General features: G+C 39.5%; 1 protein-coding gene across 2 annotated transcripts in view; it reads right to left on the bottom strand.

Moving 5' to 3' along the window:
* Positions 1-3,241: 3,241 nt before the first annotated feature.
* The window catches only part of rnf24 (ring finger protein 24), a 36,024-nt gene continuing 15,498 nt past the window's right edge, over positions 3,242-23,767 (bottom strand). For both annotated transcript variants that reach the window (XM_074629912.1, XM_074629911.1), the window contains exons 2-6: positions 19,731-19,880; positions 15,575-15,617; positions 13,998-14,039; positions 6,439-6,518; positions 3,242-3,798 (exon numbers count right to left, since the gene is read on the bottom strand). In XM_074629912.1, the coding sequence (XP_074486013.1) occupies positions 3,657-3,798; positions 6,439-6,518; positions 13,998-14,039; positions 15,575-15,617; positions 19,731-19,873 (450 nt within the window). In that variant the 5' untranslated portion in view covers positions 19,874-19,880 and the 3' untranslated portion in view covers positions 3,242-3,656. The remainder of the gene's footprint in view (positions 3,799-6,438; positions 6,519-13,997; positions 14,040-15,574; positions 15,618-19,730; positions 19,881-23,767) is intronic.

Raw genomic sequence — 23,767 nt, 5'->3', positions numbered from 1 at the left:
AATTGTGGCAGTTTTTGTTCAAATAAGGCTGATGTGGACAAAGTGTTTGTTTAAGTTGCTTTAAAATGTGATTCAGTATTAATGTCAGAGGATTGGACCTTCATAAGGGCCTGGGACAATCGACTAATACGCAACATTTTGCTCTCATCTAACAGTTGACATTTTCACCTTGCTGCATGCTCTGACCCAACCACAAAGGTCATCGCTGTGGGATGTGGGCAGACATTCAGCAGAGATGAAACACTCAAACCACAGAGATCAGAGTAACAATACTTTCCTGCCATAGAAGGTGAAACGCATCGTCACTTTTTAAAACCAACAATGTGGCTACCTGTGCTACTCTGTCCGTGACAGTGCTTGATGTTAGAAAATAAAGTCTAATTGGGAATTTTGTGTTGTTAAAGGCACAATCAATATTGGGTTTTTTTTGTATTCATTAGGGCTGTCAAAGTTAACGCGATAACGCGTTAACACAAATTCGTTTTAACGCCATTATTTTTCTTTCACACATTAACGGAACTTATGGTTTTTAGGTTGTCGCCGGCTCAGTTTTAAAGCTAGAGTTGTTATACTAGCTTGTCGCAAAGACGGATAAATGACGCTCCAAACTTGCCCTAAATTTTGGCGAGGAAAAACTGTCATGGACATTTTAAATGGGGTCCCTTGACCTCTGACCTCAAGATATGTGAATGAAAATGGGTTCTCTGGGTACTCACGAGTCTCCCCTTTACAGACATGCCCACTTTATGATTATCATAATCAATCAGTTTGGGGCAAGTCATAGTCAAGTCAGCACACTGACACACTGACAGCTGTTGTTGCCTGTTGGGCTGCAGTTTACCATGTTATTATTTGAGCATATTTTTATGTTAAATGCAGTACCTGTGAGGGTTTCTGGACAATATTTGTCATTGTTTTGTGTTGTTAATTGATTTCCAATAATAAATACATACATACATTTGCATAAAGCAAGCATATTTGTCCACTCCAATGTTGATGAGAGTATTAAATACTTGACAAATCTCCCTTTAAGGTACATTTTGAATAGAAATAGATTAATTTGCGATTAATCAGGATTAAACATTTAAATCGATTGACAGCCCTAATATTCATAAAGATATTTAAGTTAGATGGAAATTGGATTTAGGTGTGTTTCCAAACCAGTCAGAATTAAATATTAATATATTGTTGTTTATTTTTCTGTCAGTAATGTTTGTAAACATTAAAGAACATGTAAACAAAGCTTTAATAGCTCCAGAACACATTGTAAAATTAGATCTAAATGTTGTCTAATGTATTTCATTGTGTTAGTTTTATTTTTTATAGTGGGATTACTTTTTTGTTTACATTTGGATCAGGGATTGTGCCTATAATAAGAATGTATGATTGTGATTTGACAATACGTATCACAGGTAAAAGACAATCTCCAACTCATCTTAGGTCCATCACTCTGACGCACAGCTTTTTTTTTCTTTTAAATCAGCACATTGACGCACAACCTATTTAGGATGAGGACAAAAACCATAACCACAAAAGCTGGCAGGGCTTAGAGTTACTGTATGTGTGGCACAAAACAAAAAGCACTCTGTACCGTACAGAAAGAGGGAGAGAAGCGAAAGCACCAGAATGCTGCAGCCAAAAAGCAGAACTACCCTTTATGTATGTGTGTGTGTGTGTGTGTGTGCTTGAATGAAAATGCTGCTTCATTACAACCTGCTGACCACCGACTCTCTGGCAGCCCAGGCGGCATGGGGGCAGCTCCAGCCCCTCCCTGTGTGCATGTGTGTGTTTTACAGAGTAGTGTGACCAAAAGATATGCTGATGATCTGCGAGGGCAGTAATTCTGATGCAGGTGTCAATCCGCTAACTCATTCACTCTATGTACCAAGAAATTATAATAAATAAAAAATAAATACTCTATTGGGATAAAAGCAAAAATAACTGCAACTGTGTAGGCAGCACATTTTAAGTAGGAGCTGAACAGCAAAGAAGGCAAAAGCCTGCTACATCCTGCTCCATAAATCAACATGACTGTTTGACAGTTTTGTTTTGTGAAGCGTCTCAACTTTACGCCGAATTCACACCAGACAACGGTGAAGTGCGGCTCTCTGCAATAAAAATCTGCAACCAGAAGGTGTTTTCATGTGTTTCAGGCGGGAGGAAATTCTTTGCAACATAGGTCAACATGTCACAGGAGTCACAGGATCTGTTTACTGAATGGCTGTGGGTATTCTCTGCCCGCACTTTGCCGCTAAAAGTGTTTTAGTTTGACCGCACTTCACCGCAGAATAAAACGGCCGGAGCTTGTTGAGCTCAGGAGCGGCCGCCGCAGCTTTTCATAGACATTGCATGGCAGCTCGCCGCAGGCTGCACTTCGCCGCTGCTCTAGTGTGAATTTGGCTTATATCTTAAGCTAGCCACTGTAACATTCACACCGCTCAGCCTCAATAAAATAAAACGATGCAGCAGCAGAGCAAAATAAAACTGGAGCATTTATGTTATAGATCTTTGTTTAGTATTGCCTCATTACTGGTGTTTGTTCTGTAGTTTTATAGATAAAGCACCAGGTTTTACACACTAATACTGGTTTAGATAATCACAGTAGTTCAAGCAGTTGCTTTGAAACTCTGATTTCCTGTTGAAGAGGTCCTGAATAGCCTGCTCTTGTGCCTAACAGCACTCGTATGTGGTGGATGTTACCCGGTAAATTCCTTCAATGAAAATATAATTTGTTCACTGTATCACCTTCCTGTATTGACAGAATAATAAAAAAGGATAATAACAACAGTCACATTGTAATGAATGACAAACAGGCAATGAAGGATCAATCCTATAGGCTTAGTGTGAACAATTCTGGATTTCAACACATTCAAACGTTTCACATTTAGTCAGACAAAGTCTCATGGTTGCTTTGAGCTTCATTTCTTATGTGTGTGTGTGTGTGTGGGTGTGTGTATGTGTGTGTTTGTGTTTGTGTGTGCATGTGTGCAATTACAACTAAAAGCATTGTCCAAATTTCCTGACATCTATCTACTGACAGGTTTGTTGTCCCTTTGAGATTTTTTTTTTTTTACAAATCAAAGTTTACTAATTTACTAATTAAAAATAAAAGCCCATGTGGCTTTGTACTGTACAAAGAAATAATAGTTAATGATAAAATATAAAACACAACCTTGCTACTAGGATCACAAGCAATTAAGGTTTGCCTTCTCATAAAGTGCTTGTTAAAAAAAAAGTTAAACAATTTGTATTTTAGTTTATTGTAGTTCTTGGCTTTTGTGTTTTTTTTCCTCCTGGTCTTTAGCTAGTGTCCCCAGAAAAGTGCTTTGGTTGAGAAAAAGTTATCGACCCCGTATTGGCCAAGAAGGAAACTTCTTCTAGATCGACTCTTCTTCATTTGTCCGCGAAAAGAAAAACATGAAAAGAGCTGATTATCAGTCAGAACTGATATCAGGAAATCCTCCTGTGACCCAATGCAAGGATACAAGAGGTGACGATGGCTGCAGAGTTTTTGTGAGCATCTGCGCATGGACTCCAGTTTCTCTGCTCTGTCCACAGACTCATACCAACAGTGTACCTGTATATGTGAGAGTATGAGTGATGGGATGTGTGTTTGTGTGTGTTTGTAGTGTAATATAAGAGAGGGATTGAGTCTGCTACACCAGGTTCTCGATGCCGGGTAGAGGCTGCTGTATTGGCACAGGGGGATCCGTGCTGCCGGCCTGCTGGGCGAGCTGCAGGACGGGCATGTTGCACAGCGGGCACACTTTCCTCACCTCCAACCACTTAATGAGGCACCTGCAAGAAAGCAAAAGCAGTGAGCATGGTCTAAAGCTGGGCATACACTGTATGATTTTAGAAATGTTGTGTAATTTCTACTCCTACTGTACGAGTAGATCGTTTGTGATGTGAAGCCAAAGCTCACGATTTATGTGCTCACACTGTACGGTCCAATTGTTAGCCACGACCTTAGCGCTCACATTGTACGTGTAAAATATTTTAAAAAACACGGCCGTCGGCAACTGAGGGCCATTCTGGCTGTTGACAATTGTCAATAAAGATTCCTTTGAAAGCTCTAAGGCAGTTTACGTTTGTTTGCTAGCAGAGGTCTGTATGTTTGCGGTAATTTAGAAACGGTGCAGCCATTAAATAGTTTGTCCACCACAGGGCACTGACAAATGTATGTTTCACATGTAATATGTCCCATACACAGTACATTTTTTCACAAACAATTTTTAAAAAACGAATTTGCTTTTAAACTCTCCAATATTGATGTTGGTATTTACCTAAAGAATCTGTCTGGCTCTGATACAGATCTACAGCAGAGAAGGGTTTTGCATTGCATGTGATTTTCTTTGGATGCTGAGGTAATTTTTTTCACCATGAAAACTTGTTATTATAAGAATTCATTGTAAATGCCAAGAATCCAGGCTCACCACAGCCTCTGTTCTCTTTTAAGAAGCAAACTACAAACTTTACAGCCACCTTTAAATTCTACAAGTGTCTCATAATCGAAAATCTGATTGTGTGTGGATGGTCAGTGGTATATAAGCTCTACTGAGCTGGCCGTTGGTGCTATTTCCACTGTAGTCCTCAGTGGCTCAGAAGCACTTCAATGGTCTCCTTCCCAGAAGGAGTACTGAGTCATGGTGTTAGGAGGAGGCAGCCATTCAGGGTCATTATGAAGTGGCCATACTGCAGCTGAATATGTTCAACTCACATGTTTTCTTTTTAACAAGCGTGACAATCCCATTCTGCAACCACACCAATTATGTGCATACGGTCAAACATTAGGTCACACACACACACACCATCATTATTGTGAGTCTGTTCTGCTCTCCAGCTGTGATGCTAGCACTGTCAATCACTGAGACAGAGGCAGGGGCTGTGCAGTTTTATTAAATTCCCAAATCTGGTACTCCATATTACAGCTGCACCTAGCAGTTCTCTGATCTAGGAGTAACTTAAAGGGATAGTTTGGGTGTTTTGAAGTGGGGTTGTATGAGGTACTTATCCATAGTCAGTAGACGACAGTCGGCACGCCTCCAGTTTGGAGAAACAGACAGGAGCACTGACACGGGAGCAAAGCAATACACCGCTGTGGACGGGGATGGCAGAAAAACGTATTCTAGCCACCTCAAAGAAAGGCTCACCTAAAAAAAAAATCAATATCAATCTAAGTGTACGTTATATTTAGAATATTTTCACCACTTATCTTGCCGTCAGACAGCCCTTTCCGATGGGGAAAATGAACTGAAAGTGAAACGTATCTATGCTCTCTCCAAAGCCAGATGACTCCGATGACAAAAACAGTATAGATACATTTCACTTTCATTTCAGTTCGCCATCAGAAAATATTCTAAATATAACATACAATCACTGATATTGATTTTATATGGTGAACCTTTCTTTTAGGTGGCTAAAATATGTTTCTTCTGCCGTCCCCGTCCACAGCGCTATATTGCTTTGCTCCGGCGTCTGTTTCTCCAAGCTGAGTGCGTGCCAGCTGCCGTCTACTGTAAATAATACACCAACTTTGGATAAGTAACCTCATACAACCCCACTTCAAAACACAATTAACTGATGAATCCAGCCAAAATGAAAAACCCTTGTTTGGTTCCAGCTCTACCAAAGTGAGGATTTGCTGCTTTAGTCTATCATTGTTAAGTGAATATATTTGAGTTTTGGAGAAAAAAAAGCTATTTGAAGACATCCCCTTAGCCCCTGGGAAATTCTAATGGGTATTTTTCATTATTTTCTGACATTTATAGAGTAAACAATCGACCCAGTAACTGAAAAAATAATGGGAAGATTAATCAATAATGAAAAGATAGCATGCTCTTCACCACTGAATGGTTTTGTTTGTGGTCTGATAGGAATGTGTTTTCTCTATAAAACAGCATGACTTCACTTGCACACACACTAAAAGGAGTGTTTATACAGTGGATTCAGTGAGTGGTGACCACTCTTGCTGCAACTGGGGGGGAAAAACTAGGCCAAGGGAGGTGTCGTGCTGATATAAACAACTCAGTTGAAATGGTCAGGGCACAGAGGGGGGAGGTGTGTGGGGTGAAGTTGGCTCAAGCAATCCATCATGTCCTGTGTTGTTCCACATTTCACACACTTGGCTTTAGTTTAATGTACAAAAATATATAATTATTAACTTTTTAGTTATTGTGGGTCACCAACAGGCACTCCATCCATGCAATGACTTTTAAAATAACTTCACTCTAGTCTGAAAATTGTGTCTCTTTGTTGTTGTTTTTTACATCTACTCATTGTATCACGGTTAAAATGCCTAAGAGTGGGTAAAGATGCATGAAAATGTGCTACTTTGTTAAGGAAATCTGTACTGATCCACGTGTCCTTGACTTGTGTGTGTGTGTGTGTGTGTGTGTGTGTGTATGAGCACGAATGTCAACAAAACCTAATACTTACTTCCTATGAAAGGCATGTTTGCACGGACAAATCCCCAGCTCGTCTTTCTGTTTGAACTCCTCCAAGCACACGGCACAAATCTGAAAGGGAGAGGGGGAGTTAGAGATATTTTCTGATAACAACTTTGAATTTGTTGGTTGTTCTCTGGTGTTTGGTTCTTTCACTTTTAACCTGAATTGTGTGTGGGTGGATTGGAAACAAACTATTCAAACAACCAGGGTCAAGGACTCGTGGAAAAAGACAACTGTGGCCAACATCTGCAAAAAATTGACACAAACAAGCGGAGCAGTAACTGACCAACTGTGTTCTGTTATATAACTCTTGATTTAACTCACACTGGGGACTTGTTCAGTTAGTGGTCAGAGGCTTGCTTTAGTGGCAATGTTTCCAGGGTACGAGACTTTAGAAAGACTGAACAATTTGAAAGACAGCCACAGCCATAAAAGTGGAGCCACACCACAGCGGAGAGGATAATTGGTGCATATTAAAACCTAATCTTTGAAGGGAAATAGACACGTTTTTATCATCTATCTAGCTATGAGCTAGGCAACCGGCATTCTACCCAACTCTATGAGTCTATGATCTCAGTGCCGTTAGCTGTCATAACAGATAAAACAGGTTAACGGCAGTGATAACAGTCGTCCTTTATCCCTGACTGGTGTCTTTCTAAGGGTGACTGAGGTAATCCTGATGGACAGATTGTACTTGTTTGTCTTTTTGTGTGTTGTGTGTTTGTTCTACACACACACACACACACACACACACACACACACACACACACACACACACACACACACGCGCCCGTTCAACAGGAATGGCGCCAACAGGTCTGCCAGCTAGCATTAGCAAAACTGTTTTGGCTGTGTGTGAAGTTGAACACATCATGATAACGTTTGCGCCATTGTGCACGCATAACAGCTGGAGAGCATCAATAAGAGGAATCAATAGAGACGGAGGCATGACATGCCAAGGAATCGGACAATAAGGAAACAGTTCACTATTCCCATCACTAGCGTTTTCCCTGCCTGCCAAAGTGTTGGATGGCCTGATGATTATCTGCCAGTGCCAACAATTTACCCGCATTTGGCAGGTGGCGGGAGCTTATTACAGACCCTGCATATAATGTTTGTCTTGCTTAAATACAAGGTGCAAATTCTTAGTATCGATAAAATAGATTATTTACCTTGCAAATCGTTTTTAGATCGATATACATCCTCCGTGAAGGACAACTTGCCGAGTACCTATCGATGTAGTCGGATCTTAGGAATATTAAACAATACATCGATGTAGTAGATGAATAGTTACACCCCTACTAGATAAAAGAAATATGCATGTACGTGTATGAGAAATGTTTTTCAGTTGTCAGATTCTGGAAATTCTGTTTTTGCATATTTTGCCAGTTGGTAAACACTGGAAGAATGTTTGAGAACTTCCTTTTTGTCATCTTATTGAGCCCAATTTTATTTATGAAACAACTCAATGTTGGTTTATCATTGTTCTGCTGCAATACATGATGAAAGATGCTTTGCATGTACAATTTCTTCAGTGCGTCCTGGGCATCATACAGGGTGAGTACATCCCACTTCCAAATACATTTGTGAGAATATGCTGAAACAGTATGAACCATATGATAATACAACAAGAGTCACAATGGCTCAACCATCCATACATCCATTTTCCAGCTCTTCCTGGAGTAACCCCAATGTGTGCCCCGAGCCAAACGGTATATATAATCTCTCCAGCGTCTTCTGAGCCTGCCTGGTGTCTCCTCCGCTATTTAGAGGTAGCTGGGATATATAATGGACGTTCATCCTAATCAGAAGACAGAACCACCTTAACTGTCTCTTGACTTTAAAGCAAAGGAATAGAGGTTCTCCTCTAAAGCAGTTGCTGGATGTCAGAGCTCGTCACCCTGTCCTTACCGCTAACGCCTCATTTCCACAGTTTTGTTTTGTGTCTGTAAATCCATATAGTATACGGATTACGCCCACTAGTGTTCAACGCAAGGAAATGCATCTCTTTACGCAGATATGGGAGAGTTACTACATACTGTAGATATAAAAGAGTGTTTTTTTATCTATGAGTTACTGTCTGTTTTTTGCCGTCCAGCCTAGACGAGTCGCATTTATAACGTTACATTTGTTCTCAGTGAAAAGTTCCGACGGCATATTTAGCTAATATCGGTAGCATGCTAGCTGTGTAATGTAGATTGCATATAGTGGTTCATACATCTTTTAACAAAATATTTCACAAAACTGCTAAATATGCTGTCAAACTTTTCACAAAAATGTATAAATAAAGCTGTATTACAGTCATCAATTAGATTATTTATTTGTTAATTGTGGCACACAGTGCATACGGTCAATTATCTGCTGCAAAAGTAAAACATTTTCAACGTACTCGAGGCAAATTACGGACCGAATAAAAACGGAAGGAGGAGTTTTCCAAACACATCAGAGATCACCGAGGTTCCCATAGGAATGAACGAACTTCCGGCTGACATGCATACGTACACAGAGCTATGCGGAAACGAGGCGTAAGCCCAGACACCCTGCAAAGGAAACTCATTTTGACAACTTATATAGCCTATGCAAGCTTCTTGTTTTCAAGTCACAATCCAGAGCTACTGACCATAAGTCAGGGCTGGCATAAATCAAACCTCCCAGTGAAACTCATTGTTGGCCGGTGGAAAGAAGCGACTGCCAACACCACATACACTGACTACACCCTCTCCAGACCAACATTAGAGTTGCAATGACAAGGGCAACAGTGCACTGGAACTGTGAGAAAATGGGCAAAAAAAATGCAAAAAGCATTCCCATCACAAAACTTCATCAACTTCACCATTGGGTATCATTTCCATAAAAGAGGGTTTTAATTTGGCACACTGTCTAATCCTGCAACTATTACTCCCTCAGCCACACAGATTCTCCTTTTCTCAGCTCTACATTCTGGGGGTCGCTGGATAAGGAGGGATGAAAAGAACAGCATGGGGGCTCTTAGCTTTCTCTCCTGATGATTTTTGGACACAGAACAATCCTCTGTTAAGATGTCTGCTTTGCTCTCTTTATTTGTGAATAGATCAATGTTTTTGTTCCTTTCAGTACCTTGTCTATGGTGTCACACTCACAGTTGGGATCTGGCTCCCTTCACCAACTTTTGACAGAATCTCTTTCTCCCCATTAAGAGAATAAACGCTGTCGGCTTTACTTACAAATTCCATGCAAAACACGTGGACTTAACTTTGAGGAAAAACATAACCAGATCATTGATTTGATCAGAAAAAAAAAAATACGTGGTACAAATGAGTTACTTAACAAACATTGAGGAGAAATAAGTTACAAAATAATGTATTTAAAAATAAAAAATTGGTCCAAGAGAGCCAAGCAACAAAGTAAGATTAAAACAAGAGTTAGTGAAAAGAAAAGAAGAACCAAGGCTAAAGATAATCCTCAAAAGCTATTTGTGGCCAGAATAGACACTAGTTAACCTACAACAGGCCCTCTCTTTCTGGATCTCTAGGGACAAGGACATATTGCCCTTGTTTTCTTTGGCACCACCTCTGCAGATTTGCATCTACTTTCTACAATTTTTGTCTTTCAACACACTTTGTAAACATCTGTGTCGAGAAAATTTTCTATGAAACTCAGACCTGCAGGTCAGGTTTAGCTCGTTGAACTAGAATTACCGCCTCGCGGCTGTATGCCTCCGTCAAACAGTCAAGTTACGATTTACATCCATGTCTGTCCAAAATGTCATCACTTCATCATTTTATCCTTTTAGACAATTGTGTGAAATTGTCATAATTAGCCGACCTTGGCCTCTGACCATCAAAAATCTGATCAGCTCATCCTTGAGTCCAAGTGGACATTTTTGCCATATTTGAAGAAATTCCCTCCAGGCGTTCCTGAGATGTCGTTTTCACGAGAATGGGACGGACGAGCGGACAACCCAAAAACACAATACCTGTCGGCGTGGAGGCATACAAATTTGGAACGACATACAGTACATATGAATCTGTAATAACTTTATATTCTGTTCACTAATTTGCAATCGCCATAAAAAAAAACATTGAATTCCCATTGGCAACAAAATCACATTAGATACGTGATGTTGACACCTGGATAAACTATTGACCAAAACTCTTTATTAATGACAGAAAAGAGAATAAATGGCGTATTGGACTTCTAACTGGACTTTCACATGATAAAAACCTTGCAATAAAGCGGTAATCTGAAAATAAATATCTAAAGTAGGCACTAATGTCAATATGCAGCATAGACAGCCTTTTCCTAATTATATTATGGCACAAATACTAACAGGCCTTCAATCTAATCTAACATCAAAAGCACTGTAAACATGGAACCAGTTACGTTATCAAAATGAAAACAGCAATGGTTACACTGAACTTTATAATGCCAGATATGATTACTTTAAGATAAATATGAAATCATTATCTCCGGCCCATATGGACAGAAAAATAAAAGCGCAGGATGCAATCCTGTTGTTGTTAAACCTAACGTGTGAATTTAAGACTGGTGTGAAAATTATTATTATTAAATTACAAAACAAATCCTGCAGCATAGATTTGAGGCTAATCAGAGAATACTTTACCAAGGCCTCTGTAGGAGAGTATACACCCAGATACCATCATCTTTTCACAATACTATTATTATTAACAACATGTGTCTAATCAGTTAAGTGCAATTCTGTGCTTCATGTAAATGCATTAAAATGAGCATTGCACAACTAATGGGAGAATATACTGTATAGTAAGTGTGGTTAATTACAGACTCCTAACAGTTTCTTAACCACATTTATACTGTGGTATATTGTATCATTATGAGCAAGATTTTAGGTGTCATTTTTCATCTCTTTTTCTTTTCTTTAAAATTTTGTTTAAATATGTCTTCTAAATTAGCTTTAAAAACCTTTCTACAAATAGATATACAAGAGCTACCGTTATAGATACTGATATTTTGACATGTAATTATTAAGGCTGTCAATCAATCAAAATATTAAATAGCGATTAGTCGCATGATTGTCCATAGTTAATCGTGATTAATCGCTCATTATTTTATCTGTTCAAAATGTATCTTAAAGGGAGATTTGTCAAGTATTTAATACTCTTATCAACATGGGAGTGGACAAATATGCTTGCTTTATGCAAATGTATGTAAATATTTATTATTGGAAATCAATTAACAACACAAAACAATGACAGATATTGTCCAGAAACCCTCACAGGTACTGCATTTAGCATAAAAAATATGCTCAAATCATAACATGGCAAACTGCAGCCCAACAGGCAACAACAGCTGTCAGTGTGTCAGTGTGCTGACTTGACTATGACTTGCCCCAAACTGCATGTGATTATCATAAAGTGGGCATGTCTGTAAAGGGGAAACTCGTGGATACCCATAGAACCTATATTTTTCACATATCTTGAGGTCAGAGGTCAAGGGACCCCTTTGAAAATTTCCATGCCAGTTTTTCCTCGCCAAAATTTAGAGCAAGTTTGGAGCGTTATTTAGGCTCCTTCGTGACAAGCTAGTATCGCATGGTTGGTAACAATGGATTCTATAGGTTTTTCTAGTTTCATATAGTACCAGCATCTTCAGTCTAGCTTTACAACTGAGCCCGCTACAACCTAAAAACTGCAAGTTGCGTTAATGCGTTAAAGAAATTAGTGGCTTTTAAAACAAATTTGCGTTAACATGTTATCATGTTAACTTTGACAGCCCAAGTCATTATTTAATGTGTAGTATAATCGCAGCTTTAGTTGTTGTTGTTGTTGTTGTTTTTGTATGTAATCACTTCATTGCTGAGTTTTCCTATTTCAACATCACCACATTTTGATTCCGTTTTAAGCTTCAAATCCAACTGCTAAACTTGTATGTTTTAAGCTCTCCTTCATTCTCTCTCTACTATTTAGTCCCCAGCCTGCTATTACATAATGATTTGCTGCCTTAGTAAGAACAGACACTAATTACAAACAGATTTTGAGCGCAAATCGAATAAAAGGCACACCACAATCTCACCCACAGAACATCGCACTCATTCGAGTACTACTGCCATCCTATAAACAATAGGTTTGACTTGGTTATTAGAAGGCAGGGCGAGGATGTTTGAGCACTCATTAAATATGCCAATTGTTAGCTCACATGTATCTACATTTGTGTGTTTACTGAAAAGGTATTAGTGGATGTTTCTTCACAAGATCAGCTGCATACACCCGTGTTACTTCCATACCATATTGTTTGACCTGTATCCTTTACATGAGGGTATTCTTTACACACAACATATAGGACAGTTAAAGGAAGAGAGGGGTCAATGTCCTACTACAACAAGGATAACTGATCAGGTTACACATCAAACAAACTTGAACATGACTTGATCAGTAAACTGATTCCTTATTAGCACTCCTATTCTAGATATTCCATCAAAATGCTGCGATCGAATAAGTGCAACTCAATAATCGTGTCTCCAGGGTGATCCTTTGGCATGGGAGCCTTTAAATCTAGGTCATCCACCCTGGCTAGTGTGTGTGTGTGTGTGTGTGTGTGTGTGTGTGTGTGTGTGTGTGTGTGTGTGTGTGTGTATTATTGTCCTAAAACAAATACAGCTTGGTTATTCTGTCACAGTCCTCACTCACATGACACCCTCTATTGCTTTCTCTCAGTTTCTAACAACATAAACAATACAAGCCCGATGCCTGATGGAGCAGTGGGAAATTCCGACACTGATGACAAGAAACTGTGTTTAGCCACGTGTCAAAGCACACATGAAGATGCTATTGTTAACATTTCATTTGCACTACGGTGTTAAAGTGATAGTGTTCCTGGCTGCAAATCCAGTGCTGATGCTTTACTCAATACTGCAATTTTCCAACCAAGCTGAGCTGACATACAGAATTACATAATAACAGTACGGTGAACAGTCATGACTTAACCACAAGATGCTAGTTTCACATGACAGTGTGTCAAGACAGATGCACTGAATGATAAATAACAAGGTGTATGTCATCACTGTTGCCAAACTAGAGACTACAGACCTACTGTATAAACCCAGGCGGAGTACGGCACAGCTGTGCAGATAGCCCAAACATTACCGTGTGTCCTGATATGTTCGGACATGTCTGCTCCGGATGCACATTACATAACAGGGGTTCGTACCATTTGAAACCTTTTATTGTCCACCTCGAAGCCGAGGATGTTTATGTTCATAACGACGGCATGAATTGCCCCTTCAGAGGCGAAGGCCTCTGTGCTCTCCATTGATTTAAACTAAAGCGCTGTGTGTCATGGCACAACCAAGAGGATGGAAGACAGGATGACCTGAGTATATGAACGACACTGCGGCTGAAGCATTGTTGCTTTAAGTAGGGTAAGACTGGTTAGTCAAAATTATCTAAAATAACAGTACAATGTGTACTTGTCAGGTTACATTACAGAATGTTCTGTACACTAGATAGGCCGAGTTGTTAGAGAGAGAGATTTTTTGGTATTAAAGTGTCATCAACTGATAATAACTGAACAACAAAAAAATAGAGTGCTTACCTCATGCAAATTTAATTCTTTCACTTTTTCCTTCTGGATGACCTAAGAGGCATAATAAGAGGTAAGGAAAGATTAGTCACTGGTTAACACTGTAAAATGGATAGTAGAAACCTGTTCTTTTGGGAATACAATAACATATTATAATATTGAGTGTGTGGTGAAAAAATGACCAGTCAGCGTGAATAAGGGGCACAGAGATAAGATCTACTACAATACAGTTGCTGTTTTACAGTAAATGCATGTACGTGTGTGTGTGGGTTTGTGTGGGTGTCTTATGTGTGTGTGTGTGTGTGTGTGTGTCTTACATAACCTACAGAGAAACTGGACACATTCATATTTTTAGCTGGCAGGTAGTAAGGAGAAAAACTTACAGAGTTAATGGTCACAACAGTGTGTGTTCATGTTTAAGTTTGACAGGTTTGGGTGTTTTTCAATGCTTGTTTTAATTTAACTGAAGGACATGAGAGTCATGTTTATGCCCTCCATCACTCCCTCTTACTAGCTTTGCAGGCTATACTGGCATGCTCAGCCCAAAGCAGCTAACTGCGAACCTGATTTTTCTAGTTGAGCCACACTGGGGACACACCAACCCGACATCAGAGAACTAGCGGCAACGAAGGCCGCCTGTCGAGTCGCCTCACGTCGCCTTTGTTTTGGCTGACAAGTTGCACCCCAACACACGGCATAGACTACAGCTGATGGCCAGTTAGCACGGACGTTCAGCGCCAGTGTGAGATGAAATAACTCTCCACACCAGCAGGTCGCGGTAGTCTGTATTCGTCATTCAAAAAGGGATACCGTAAGACCGAGGACTGCGAATATACAAGCCTTTGTTATGATACGTGAAACAAAGTGGCATTTGTCGACTATTTTCACATCACTCTCACTCACCACTTAGCTTCATTCCAGATGACCATGTTGTTGTGAAAATATCAGTGCAATGGAATGATCAGATGAGATGAAGATGAAAAATGAGAAGAGCCTTCTGTGTTTGTCCTTTTGATTTTACTCGTTGGCTTGTTTTCCTCACTTACATTTCTCTTCTCGTGCACTTATTCGTTTGAGCTGAACACCCAATCAGAGTGATTTCTCTCACCGACGAGCTCCGCCGACGATTCAACATGCTGAATCCGCTGAAAAACCTCCAACACGGGCTGACTAGAGACGTCAGTGCAGGACACACGGTAAAAACTAGGCCGACGGACGCTTACCGACGGCCCCAAACTGTCCGACGGACGGCTGTTGGCTTGGTGTGTCAGGGCCTTAAGTGCTTAACAGGGCTTAATCTATTGAGGAGTATAACCCTCAAAATACCTGCAGCTGCCAGAAGAGTCAGCAAATTAATTTATGAACCAGGGGGGCACAAGAACACATACTCTATCATTTCATTTGTGCTTGGCATTAGAGTGTGTATGATTTAACATTTCTCAACTGCAACATGTGTGTGTGTGTGTGTGTGTGTGTGTGTGTGTGTGTGTGTGTGTGTGTGTGTGTGTGTGTGTGTGTGTGTGTGTGTGTGTGTGTGTGTGTGCGTGTGTGTGTGTGTGTGTGTGTGTGTGTGTCACTGGAGTGCTTACTTGTTTGTATGCATAAAGCTCTTTGTGCGCCTGGTGCCGTAACCTAGGGAGACGCAAAGACAAAACATCTTTTTGATTAGTAAGCGATCTATCTTCAACTGACAAAGTGTTCATACATCCTGGAAAAAAGAGAGAAAAATGACAAACATGGATGTAATTTCCTTATAAATACTTGCCTTCTGACACCAGCCTACTCTCGTGTATCACTGTGGTACCAAATGGGCGTAAAAAGCAATTCTCAATCCGCAGAGAATAATGATAATTTGGCATACAAACTGCTTCTAGATTTTACAAACAATATATCTCGAGACAGCTAAACAAAGGCAGAGCCGTTGTTTCAGAGCAGATTTTCAGATCTTGAGATAAAAATATGTAAAATGATAAAAATGTTTGGGTTGTGCCTGTTATGCAAAAGGAGATGATTCTTCCTCAGGTAGGTGAGACAATCATGAGACTACTAACTGAATAAATATTAATTGGATTAACCAATTATAGAAATAAGTCCAAATAGAACAATATAATGTCACCTTACTGAACTGTGTTAAATATTTGTTTTGCTTAGTAATGCATTAGAAAGCCAAGTTACATATTAGCAGATATCATTCTTAAAAAACATAGGCCTTAGTGTCTTGTGAAAACAAACACCGGAAATATCACAATATCGCCCAAACATTGGATCAGACATTAAAAGCTTTACTGCAGGTTGATGAAGCACTCTTGCAAAACTCCAGGTTAAAAGGAGAGTACCCACAGATACAATCAATGTTTATATTAAACTCTTGGTGCAACTCTCAATAAACAACTCCAAGAGAGCAGAGAAAGAGCGCTGGATAAGAAGCCATGCTAGGTATTGAGAAAGAGAATAAAATATGTAGAGAAAAAGGGAAGAAAACAAGAGCAAGAGAGACAGGAGAAATTCTTAGGTTTATAAGATTTACCTCCATTACAAGTAACCTTAACCTCTCGCAGCAGAGTGAGAGGGATCTGTAAAACAAGCAGCACAGTCTAGGAGAGAAACTGACATTTGGAAAGAGGTCAGCAGGAAAAGGTGCAGTGGCTCCCAAGGGTGGGGGACAACTGGTCATGGTGAGGGGTTTGGATGGGGGTTGCTCAATGGCCCTTAAAGGTAAATTCAAAGTGGGGAAGGAGAATAACCAGCTGAAAAATGAAAAAACAGGTGACCTTCCTCTGAGAGCTATCATTATCATATTTGCCTGCAGTCGAAAGGTAACTCAGAATGTAAAATATGTGTGACAACCATTAATTATTGTGAAGAATGACCAAATGGTTTAGTCTACCTTGTGCTATGTCACTTCACTGAACATTCATGAGCAGTAATTATTAGGGTTGTCAATCGATTCAAATATTTAATCGCAATTAATTGCATGATTTTCCATAGTTAATCGCGATTAATCGCAAATTAATTGTGCGTGTTTTATTTCTTCAAAATGTACCTTAAAGGGAGATTTGTCAAGTATTTAATACTCTCATCAACATGGGAGTGGACAAATATGCTGCTTTATGAAAATATATGTGAATATTTATTATTGGAAATCAATTAACAACACGAAAACAATGACAAATATTGTCCAGAAACCCTCACAGGTACTGCATTTAGCATAAAAAATATACTCAAATCATAACCTCATGCTCAAGAAATACCTGTCAATCCTTGTAATGTGTACTGCAGTGCATATTTCACATGTGTGTGGCCTGAAGACTCACTGATAGTGGTGGTTGAGTCTTTCTGTGAGAGTCCGCTTTGTGTCAAACTATGCGCGAGTGTTTGTCTTTGATGAAATATTGACCCGTCACACGTCAACTCTAACGTGAATTCCTGGGTCCCATCATTCACCTCTCGGTGTAAACAAGAGCAATGACGCTTACTGCACAGGATTCCCCCTCTACAGTATGTTTAACCTTTGAGGATTAACAAAGCTGTGGCCAATTTGTAAAAAAAGACTTTGCTTAAAATGTAGCCGTTCATCATGCATGATGGTGCATATCACTTTGGGCCAGTCCTTTGGGAGACTGCATCTTTAGACGCCTTTTATGTGGCAAAATCGCTCTTTTTGATTTTAGTGACTAAACCTGACAATCTTGACTTTCAGTATTGAATCACGGTACTGCATCAAAGTCATTAAATGTCTTTTTCACAGTAAGATTGAGGAATTGTAGTATTTAACCTACGTACCATTTGCCCTGCTAGATAGGATATGGCAGGGTGGCGAGGGCTGAATTTTGTTGCTGCTTCTCACGGTCTTAAATAGAAAACGCTGGACATTATTTCTGTTCAGTTTGTTGCGGTCAGGAGAAAAGCCCTCCAGCAACAGCAGCCAAAACAATTTGATTAGACCGGTGGGGTTAAAAAGAGTGGCTGACTTGTAACCACCTCCATTTTTCCTTTATGGGAAATAATAACTGGATTACACTCAAGGCGAAGTGCTTAAAAAGGGAGCTTTAACAAGATGAATGCTAATGGATACAAACAAGAGATTTAACATCCAAATGCTAATTTAATGAATAGCCAAACGTTAATTTAATTAACGTGGGAATATGGTGAGTACATTAAGGATGATAAGTGGCTCTTAGAAGGGCTAGATTTAGTTTCTTTGACGCCAAGTGCCATGATTATAATAAGCAGCTTTGGATCTCAGCATAATATTGCTGTTTTTCCTAACAAATTCAGATTATAAAGTCACCAATTGTAGCATCATAGCTACCTTTTCCAAACTGTGCTGTTGAAACATTTTGCCCTTTTGTGAAATAACTATTAGCAAGACAAATACAAAAACACACATTCCTAAAAAGGGAAAAAAATTAAGTAAATTCAACCTCAATTTAAGACCACAGTAATAAGTGCCATACAGTTGGTTGGACAGAAACTAAATGATTATTAACTGTTTTGCATAGATTTCAAGAACATAACAAATTCTGGGTGTAGACAAGTTTAGAAGTGACCTTTACAGCAGTGTTTCTACTTTCTTAGATCACTGGATCTAAAGTTTCCATTCGTGTTATTAAGCCATTACATTAAAGGAACAGTGTGTAGGATTAGGCGACATCTAGCGGTGAGGTTGCAGATTGAAACCTCTCCCGTGTGCCAAGTAGGAGAACTACGGTGGCTGTCGCAAAAACGCGAATGGCCCTATCTAGAGACAGTTGTTGTAAGAGTAGTGTAGGTCATTTAGAGAATAGCAGAGCCAGAGTATGCGTGTACGTGGGAGGTGAGTGGTGAAGCAAGAGAGAGACAGAGCGGCGGAGAATGTGTGTGAGTGAACAAGTGCAACACGTGAACAAGGAGCAGAAGGCAGAGTTAGTTTAGTTTTGAGAATATCAAGTGAATGTAACACACTGTTCCTTTAAGAAGCATCAGTACCTGTTAATGTACCCTGTATGCGTAGATATGGATACAGCTACAGTGAAGTAGTACATGCGGTCCCCCTTGAAAAAATAATGAGCCAAAGTGACCTTAAATGTACAATGTTATGTGTTGTGAGGATAGTTTCATAATTACAGTTTCGGAGAATTAACATTCAGTTCTCATTATAATTTTTAAGCCTCAGAGAAGTAGAGATACAGACAGTTTGCTAGTCTCAAAAGGTACACTATGTTCAAAGACATCATGGTCCTCTAAGTCAGGCTGCACGAAGCCTTTTCTGAACAAAGGTATGTGAATTGTAAATTCACATGTAAATTTGAAATCTGTTTAAAAAGGAGGAATGGAAATGTACGGCTGGAATTTGCTTTTTAATCTGAATGTGTAAATGAATTTGTAGGACAAGCAAATCCCTCAAAAAACACTGCAGCAAGTGTTCAATGCTGTGATATTTTTTATCAATGTGTGCTGCTGACTTTTCTCAGGTTGAAAATGAGAACCCCGCAAGCCTATAAATGTATTTCTTTAAATATATATATAAACATATTTTTGTTTTCCAACCTGGCTTTTTGGAAAGTGGCAACGCATGAGAAGGATAATTCAGTCCACAAGGTTAATTAAAAGGTTAATTAAAATCAGACACTTTGAGTTACACCCACCACCACATTAATGATTTGTTGCACCCAGTAAATCGAGAATGTTGCCCAGTCAAAGAGCCCCCTGTATGACACTTATTACCACAAACAAATCCAAAGTTAACGGGTGCACGGATCTTACCTTATTAAGTAGCAGCAGAAGAGGAGGCTGAGGATGAAGACAAAGATGGCCGTCCCAAACACCACAATGTAGATATTTAGGGGAAGATTTTGGAACCCTATATTTGGCATCCTGAAACTGTAGTGCGGGAAATCGGAGCTCATGGATATTCTGGATGGAGAGAGACAAAGGACATCCAGCACGTTAGTATTTCCACAACACACTCAGCGAATGGACAGAGAAAAAAAAAACTTGGACCAATATTGACAGAGATGAAACAAAGTAAAACTGGAACTGGAGGGTAAATTAGTTCCACTTTCAGTATTACAGGAACATATTTCAGGGTTTAGTTTCGTTTTAGTTTTACTGTAAATGTTAATGCTTTATCAGCCTGTGCACAGTTTTGAAAAATGTTTTGGATGCCAGATCGCTGTTGGCATTAATCCAAAAATACAATTAGCTTACCTTTGCTACTTTTTTGGGTTGACATACTAAACAACCTTTTGCATTTTTTCCCATTTTTGTGGACTTAAGTCTAAAAAATATCAATTGGCATTAGCAACTGAAGGATGCTATGCAAAGTGAGTCCACTCCAGGTCGTGTGTGTGTGTGTGTGTGTGTGTGTGTGTGTGTGTGTGTGTGTGTGTGTGTGTGTGTGTGTTTGTGCGCCCCCTTATATGCAACAAAAGACTTTTAAAAATCTAAATCTAAAATATTTAACCCTAACCCTAACCCTTATTACTAGGGATGCACCGACTCAATACCAGTGTTTAAGTAATAAGCTGTATGTCTCACTGTGTGGAAGTGACTGGGATCATTCTTTTATGTGTAAGGTAGTAGTGTAGTGAATTGTTATTTATTATTAAAACAATAAATAGTATACCAAAAACCTTCAAAATTAACAGGAATTACAATTCAGGTGTAAACCTTTTTAATGCAGCAACAAATAAGTCAAAACGTTAACAGGAATTGAAATTACAGTATATAATATATATAGTATATAAACATATAATTGAATTTAATAGATTGGCCCCATTGTCACCGATATCCTTACTTAGTACATTTGAAGGGAGTTCCCTCCTGCAGTGGCAGCTGGTGCTAAAAGAGTGCTTTGGTTCCCAGTAGAGCTGCAACGACTATTAAATTAATCGCCAACTATTTTAAATGTGAACATTTTCTGGATCCTTTACTCCTCTATGACAGTAAACTGAATGTCTTTTGAGTTGTGGACAAAACAAGACATTTGAGGACGTCATCCTGGGCTTTGGGAAACACTGATTGATTCACCATTTTCTGACATTTTATAGACCAAACTAATCGATTGATTGAGAAAATAATCAACAGATTAATCGACAATGAAAATGATTACTAGTTGCAGCCCTAGTTCCCAGAAACACACTGACACTACAAATGTTACAGTAGGTTATAGATAAATATACATTTGGCCCCTTTCTCCCCTCCCTCCCCTAACTAAAGAGCCGACGGTCATTCCTGCAGAGCTGATTTACGTCTCTCCTGCTGTGAGGTTTGCTTAAATAGGCCACACGCCAAAACCTCAAAATCTACACTGAATGTCAACAGCAGGGCTATGGTGCAATAAGTAATAAAAGGCAACCCAGAAGCCATACTGTGACATTATATTCTATACATAAAATTCTCATTTACATCTTCTCTGGGTAACAGACAGCTTGAGCTTTGTTCCAAACTGTGTTTTAAATAACAGGCCTTTACACACCAGGGGCGTCACAAATAAACACAAAAATGAGAAATACTCGCCTGTGAATATTATATGTCTAGGGCTCTTATTGTGAAAGGTAAGAACGGAAGGAGTGGATCTGGTATGCGCTGCAGGGTTGGAAATTAGCACCAGCCATCAGCCAAATGCTTGTAAAATATGCAAGAGGCTACTAGATTTGTTTCACTCACCAGCCACAAAAACAATGAGAGTGGCTGGTAGATTTTGGAATCCACCGGCCACAGTGGCAGGCGGACAAAAATATTTTAAAATTTTCAATCCTGGCTGCCTTTTTCAAGTTTGAAAGGAGAAATAAGTTTGACATCTTGGTTCGCACTACGGAGCCTCGGTGTTGTTGTTTTTTAATAGATATAGGTGCAACTCAACCGGCTGCTCCACACAATGTGATTGGTTTAGGGCTGTCCCGAATACCATTTTTTGAGCTTCGAAGCTTCGTTGAGACATATTCAAAGCTATTCGAAGCTTCGTGGAGCAGAGCGGCACGGTTGGCTGGCATTTTCTTCTGTCCATCTCTCTCCATCTTCCCCAATTCAGTGCCGCTGATGCACTACTGTACACACACGCACCTCTACACACAACAAACCGGGATATACATCTGAGAATAACTAATAATAATTGATGTTGAATATGAATAATGTTGTGGGAATATTCCTTATTTCATGAGGTGTTTCGGGAATTTTACATTATTATTGCATATACTTATATATACTGTATATTAAAAAAAATTAAAAACAAAGCATTCGAATAGGGATTCGGAGGTCGAATACAATGGCAACGGTCGAAGCTTCGAAGCATTTGGGTCAGCCCTAGATTGATTGATAAGAAAAATTGTCGCTTTTTGCCGTGTAATATTCACATTCTGTGTGAAAGTACTCAAAAGTATTGCTCTAAAAAATATATTGATTGCACGGAAAAAAACTGCCTTTTTTGTTACAAGAACAATGTTTATAAAAGCTGCGTATTAACATTTATGTGACAACATTGTATAAGTATACCTAGAAAATCCCTTTTGATTCATAAAAGCTCAGGCACACCAACAAGGATCTATTGGTCAAGTGCTCTTACTCAATATACCACAGGGACATGACTAGACATGCCTTCGCCCACCCAGAGAAGAGGAGGAGGAAGAGGAGGAGGAGGAGGAGGAGGAGGAGGAGAGTCAGGAATAACTTTGGCTCCTTTGGGAACCCCGTCTTGCGCCCCTCCCCTTCACTAAACACCAGCGCTTCATTCCTCTACACTCCTCTGGACAGTGGAAAGTTTTGTATGTTTTGCCAAAGCTACTAACAATCCTCTCCTGCTTATGATTACACCACATGTGTATCACAGTGGAACTTGCTCTCTATTATATAACTAATGTGTCTCAGTATGGGGAACACTCTCTAAGCATTACCCTCAGAAGCCTCTATATAACATTACTCCAGCCAGTATATGCGGTAATGATCGGCGCCACTCATCCCCCTCATAAAAGGGTTTGGCACAGTGTCACAGTTTAAGATACGCTCACCTCTGTCTAGCTTTACACAAGGACAGTTGGTGCCTTTGAATGACACTCGTGAGCTTGTGTTTACAACATGGGAAGTCGTGTACACGATATGCTTGGCGTTCAAGTGGTTAAGTTGTGAGAACACCGCTGCTAAGCAACCGAAATATTAACGCTACTGTCGGCGTCTAGAAGAAACAGAGGCAATATATGTTTCAATGTCTCACTAGGACTGCTAATACAGCAGGTACACTTTTTATTCATAACTACAAAAAGCTCTCACTGTACAGAACATACGCAGCCACTGGTATGCAGAAGAGGAAAATGGATGATTGGTTCTTGGTCACTAAGGCCAGATTAGGCCCGAGTTTCATCCTAGTTAGTTGTCCCGTGCAAAAGAAAACAGCTTCAACAAGGGATGGATGCCTTCAGGATGTTTTGGATGGGGCATAGACAGTTTGAATAGTAGGGCTGGGGCGATACACCTATCTCCCGATTCGATACTATAACGATACTTGGGTGCCGGTTCCATATGTATTTTGATTTTTAAGTATTGCGATTCGATATTATGATTTATTAAAAAGTTGAATCATACACTTCTAGGGACTTTTAATTTGAAAAATATATAAATTAATACAGTAAGAATGTTTGATTTTCAGCAAGTATGTGCTTTGTCAGACTTTGTCTGAAGTCAAATAAATCAGTCATTGTCAGGCATTATTTATTACATTTTTTTCCAGCAACCGAAAAATCAAAGAATAAAGACATTTCCCTCACAAATTAGTGGTATTTTCTTTTTAATTTATAAGGGGCATGTAA

The sequence above is a fragment of the Sebastes fasciatus genome, chromosome 3 (assembly GCF_043250625.1).
Source record: "Sebastes fasciatus isolate fSebFas1 chromosome 3, fSebFas1.pri, whole genome shotgun sequence".
NCBI lineage: Eukaryota > Metazoa > Chordata > Actinopteri > Perciformes > Sebastidae > Sebastes > Sebastes fasciatus.
Note: the sequence above shows the minus strand (reverse complement) of the source record. Positions and strands in the feature narration are given on the sequence as shown.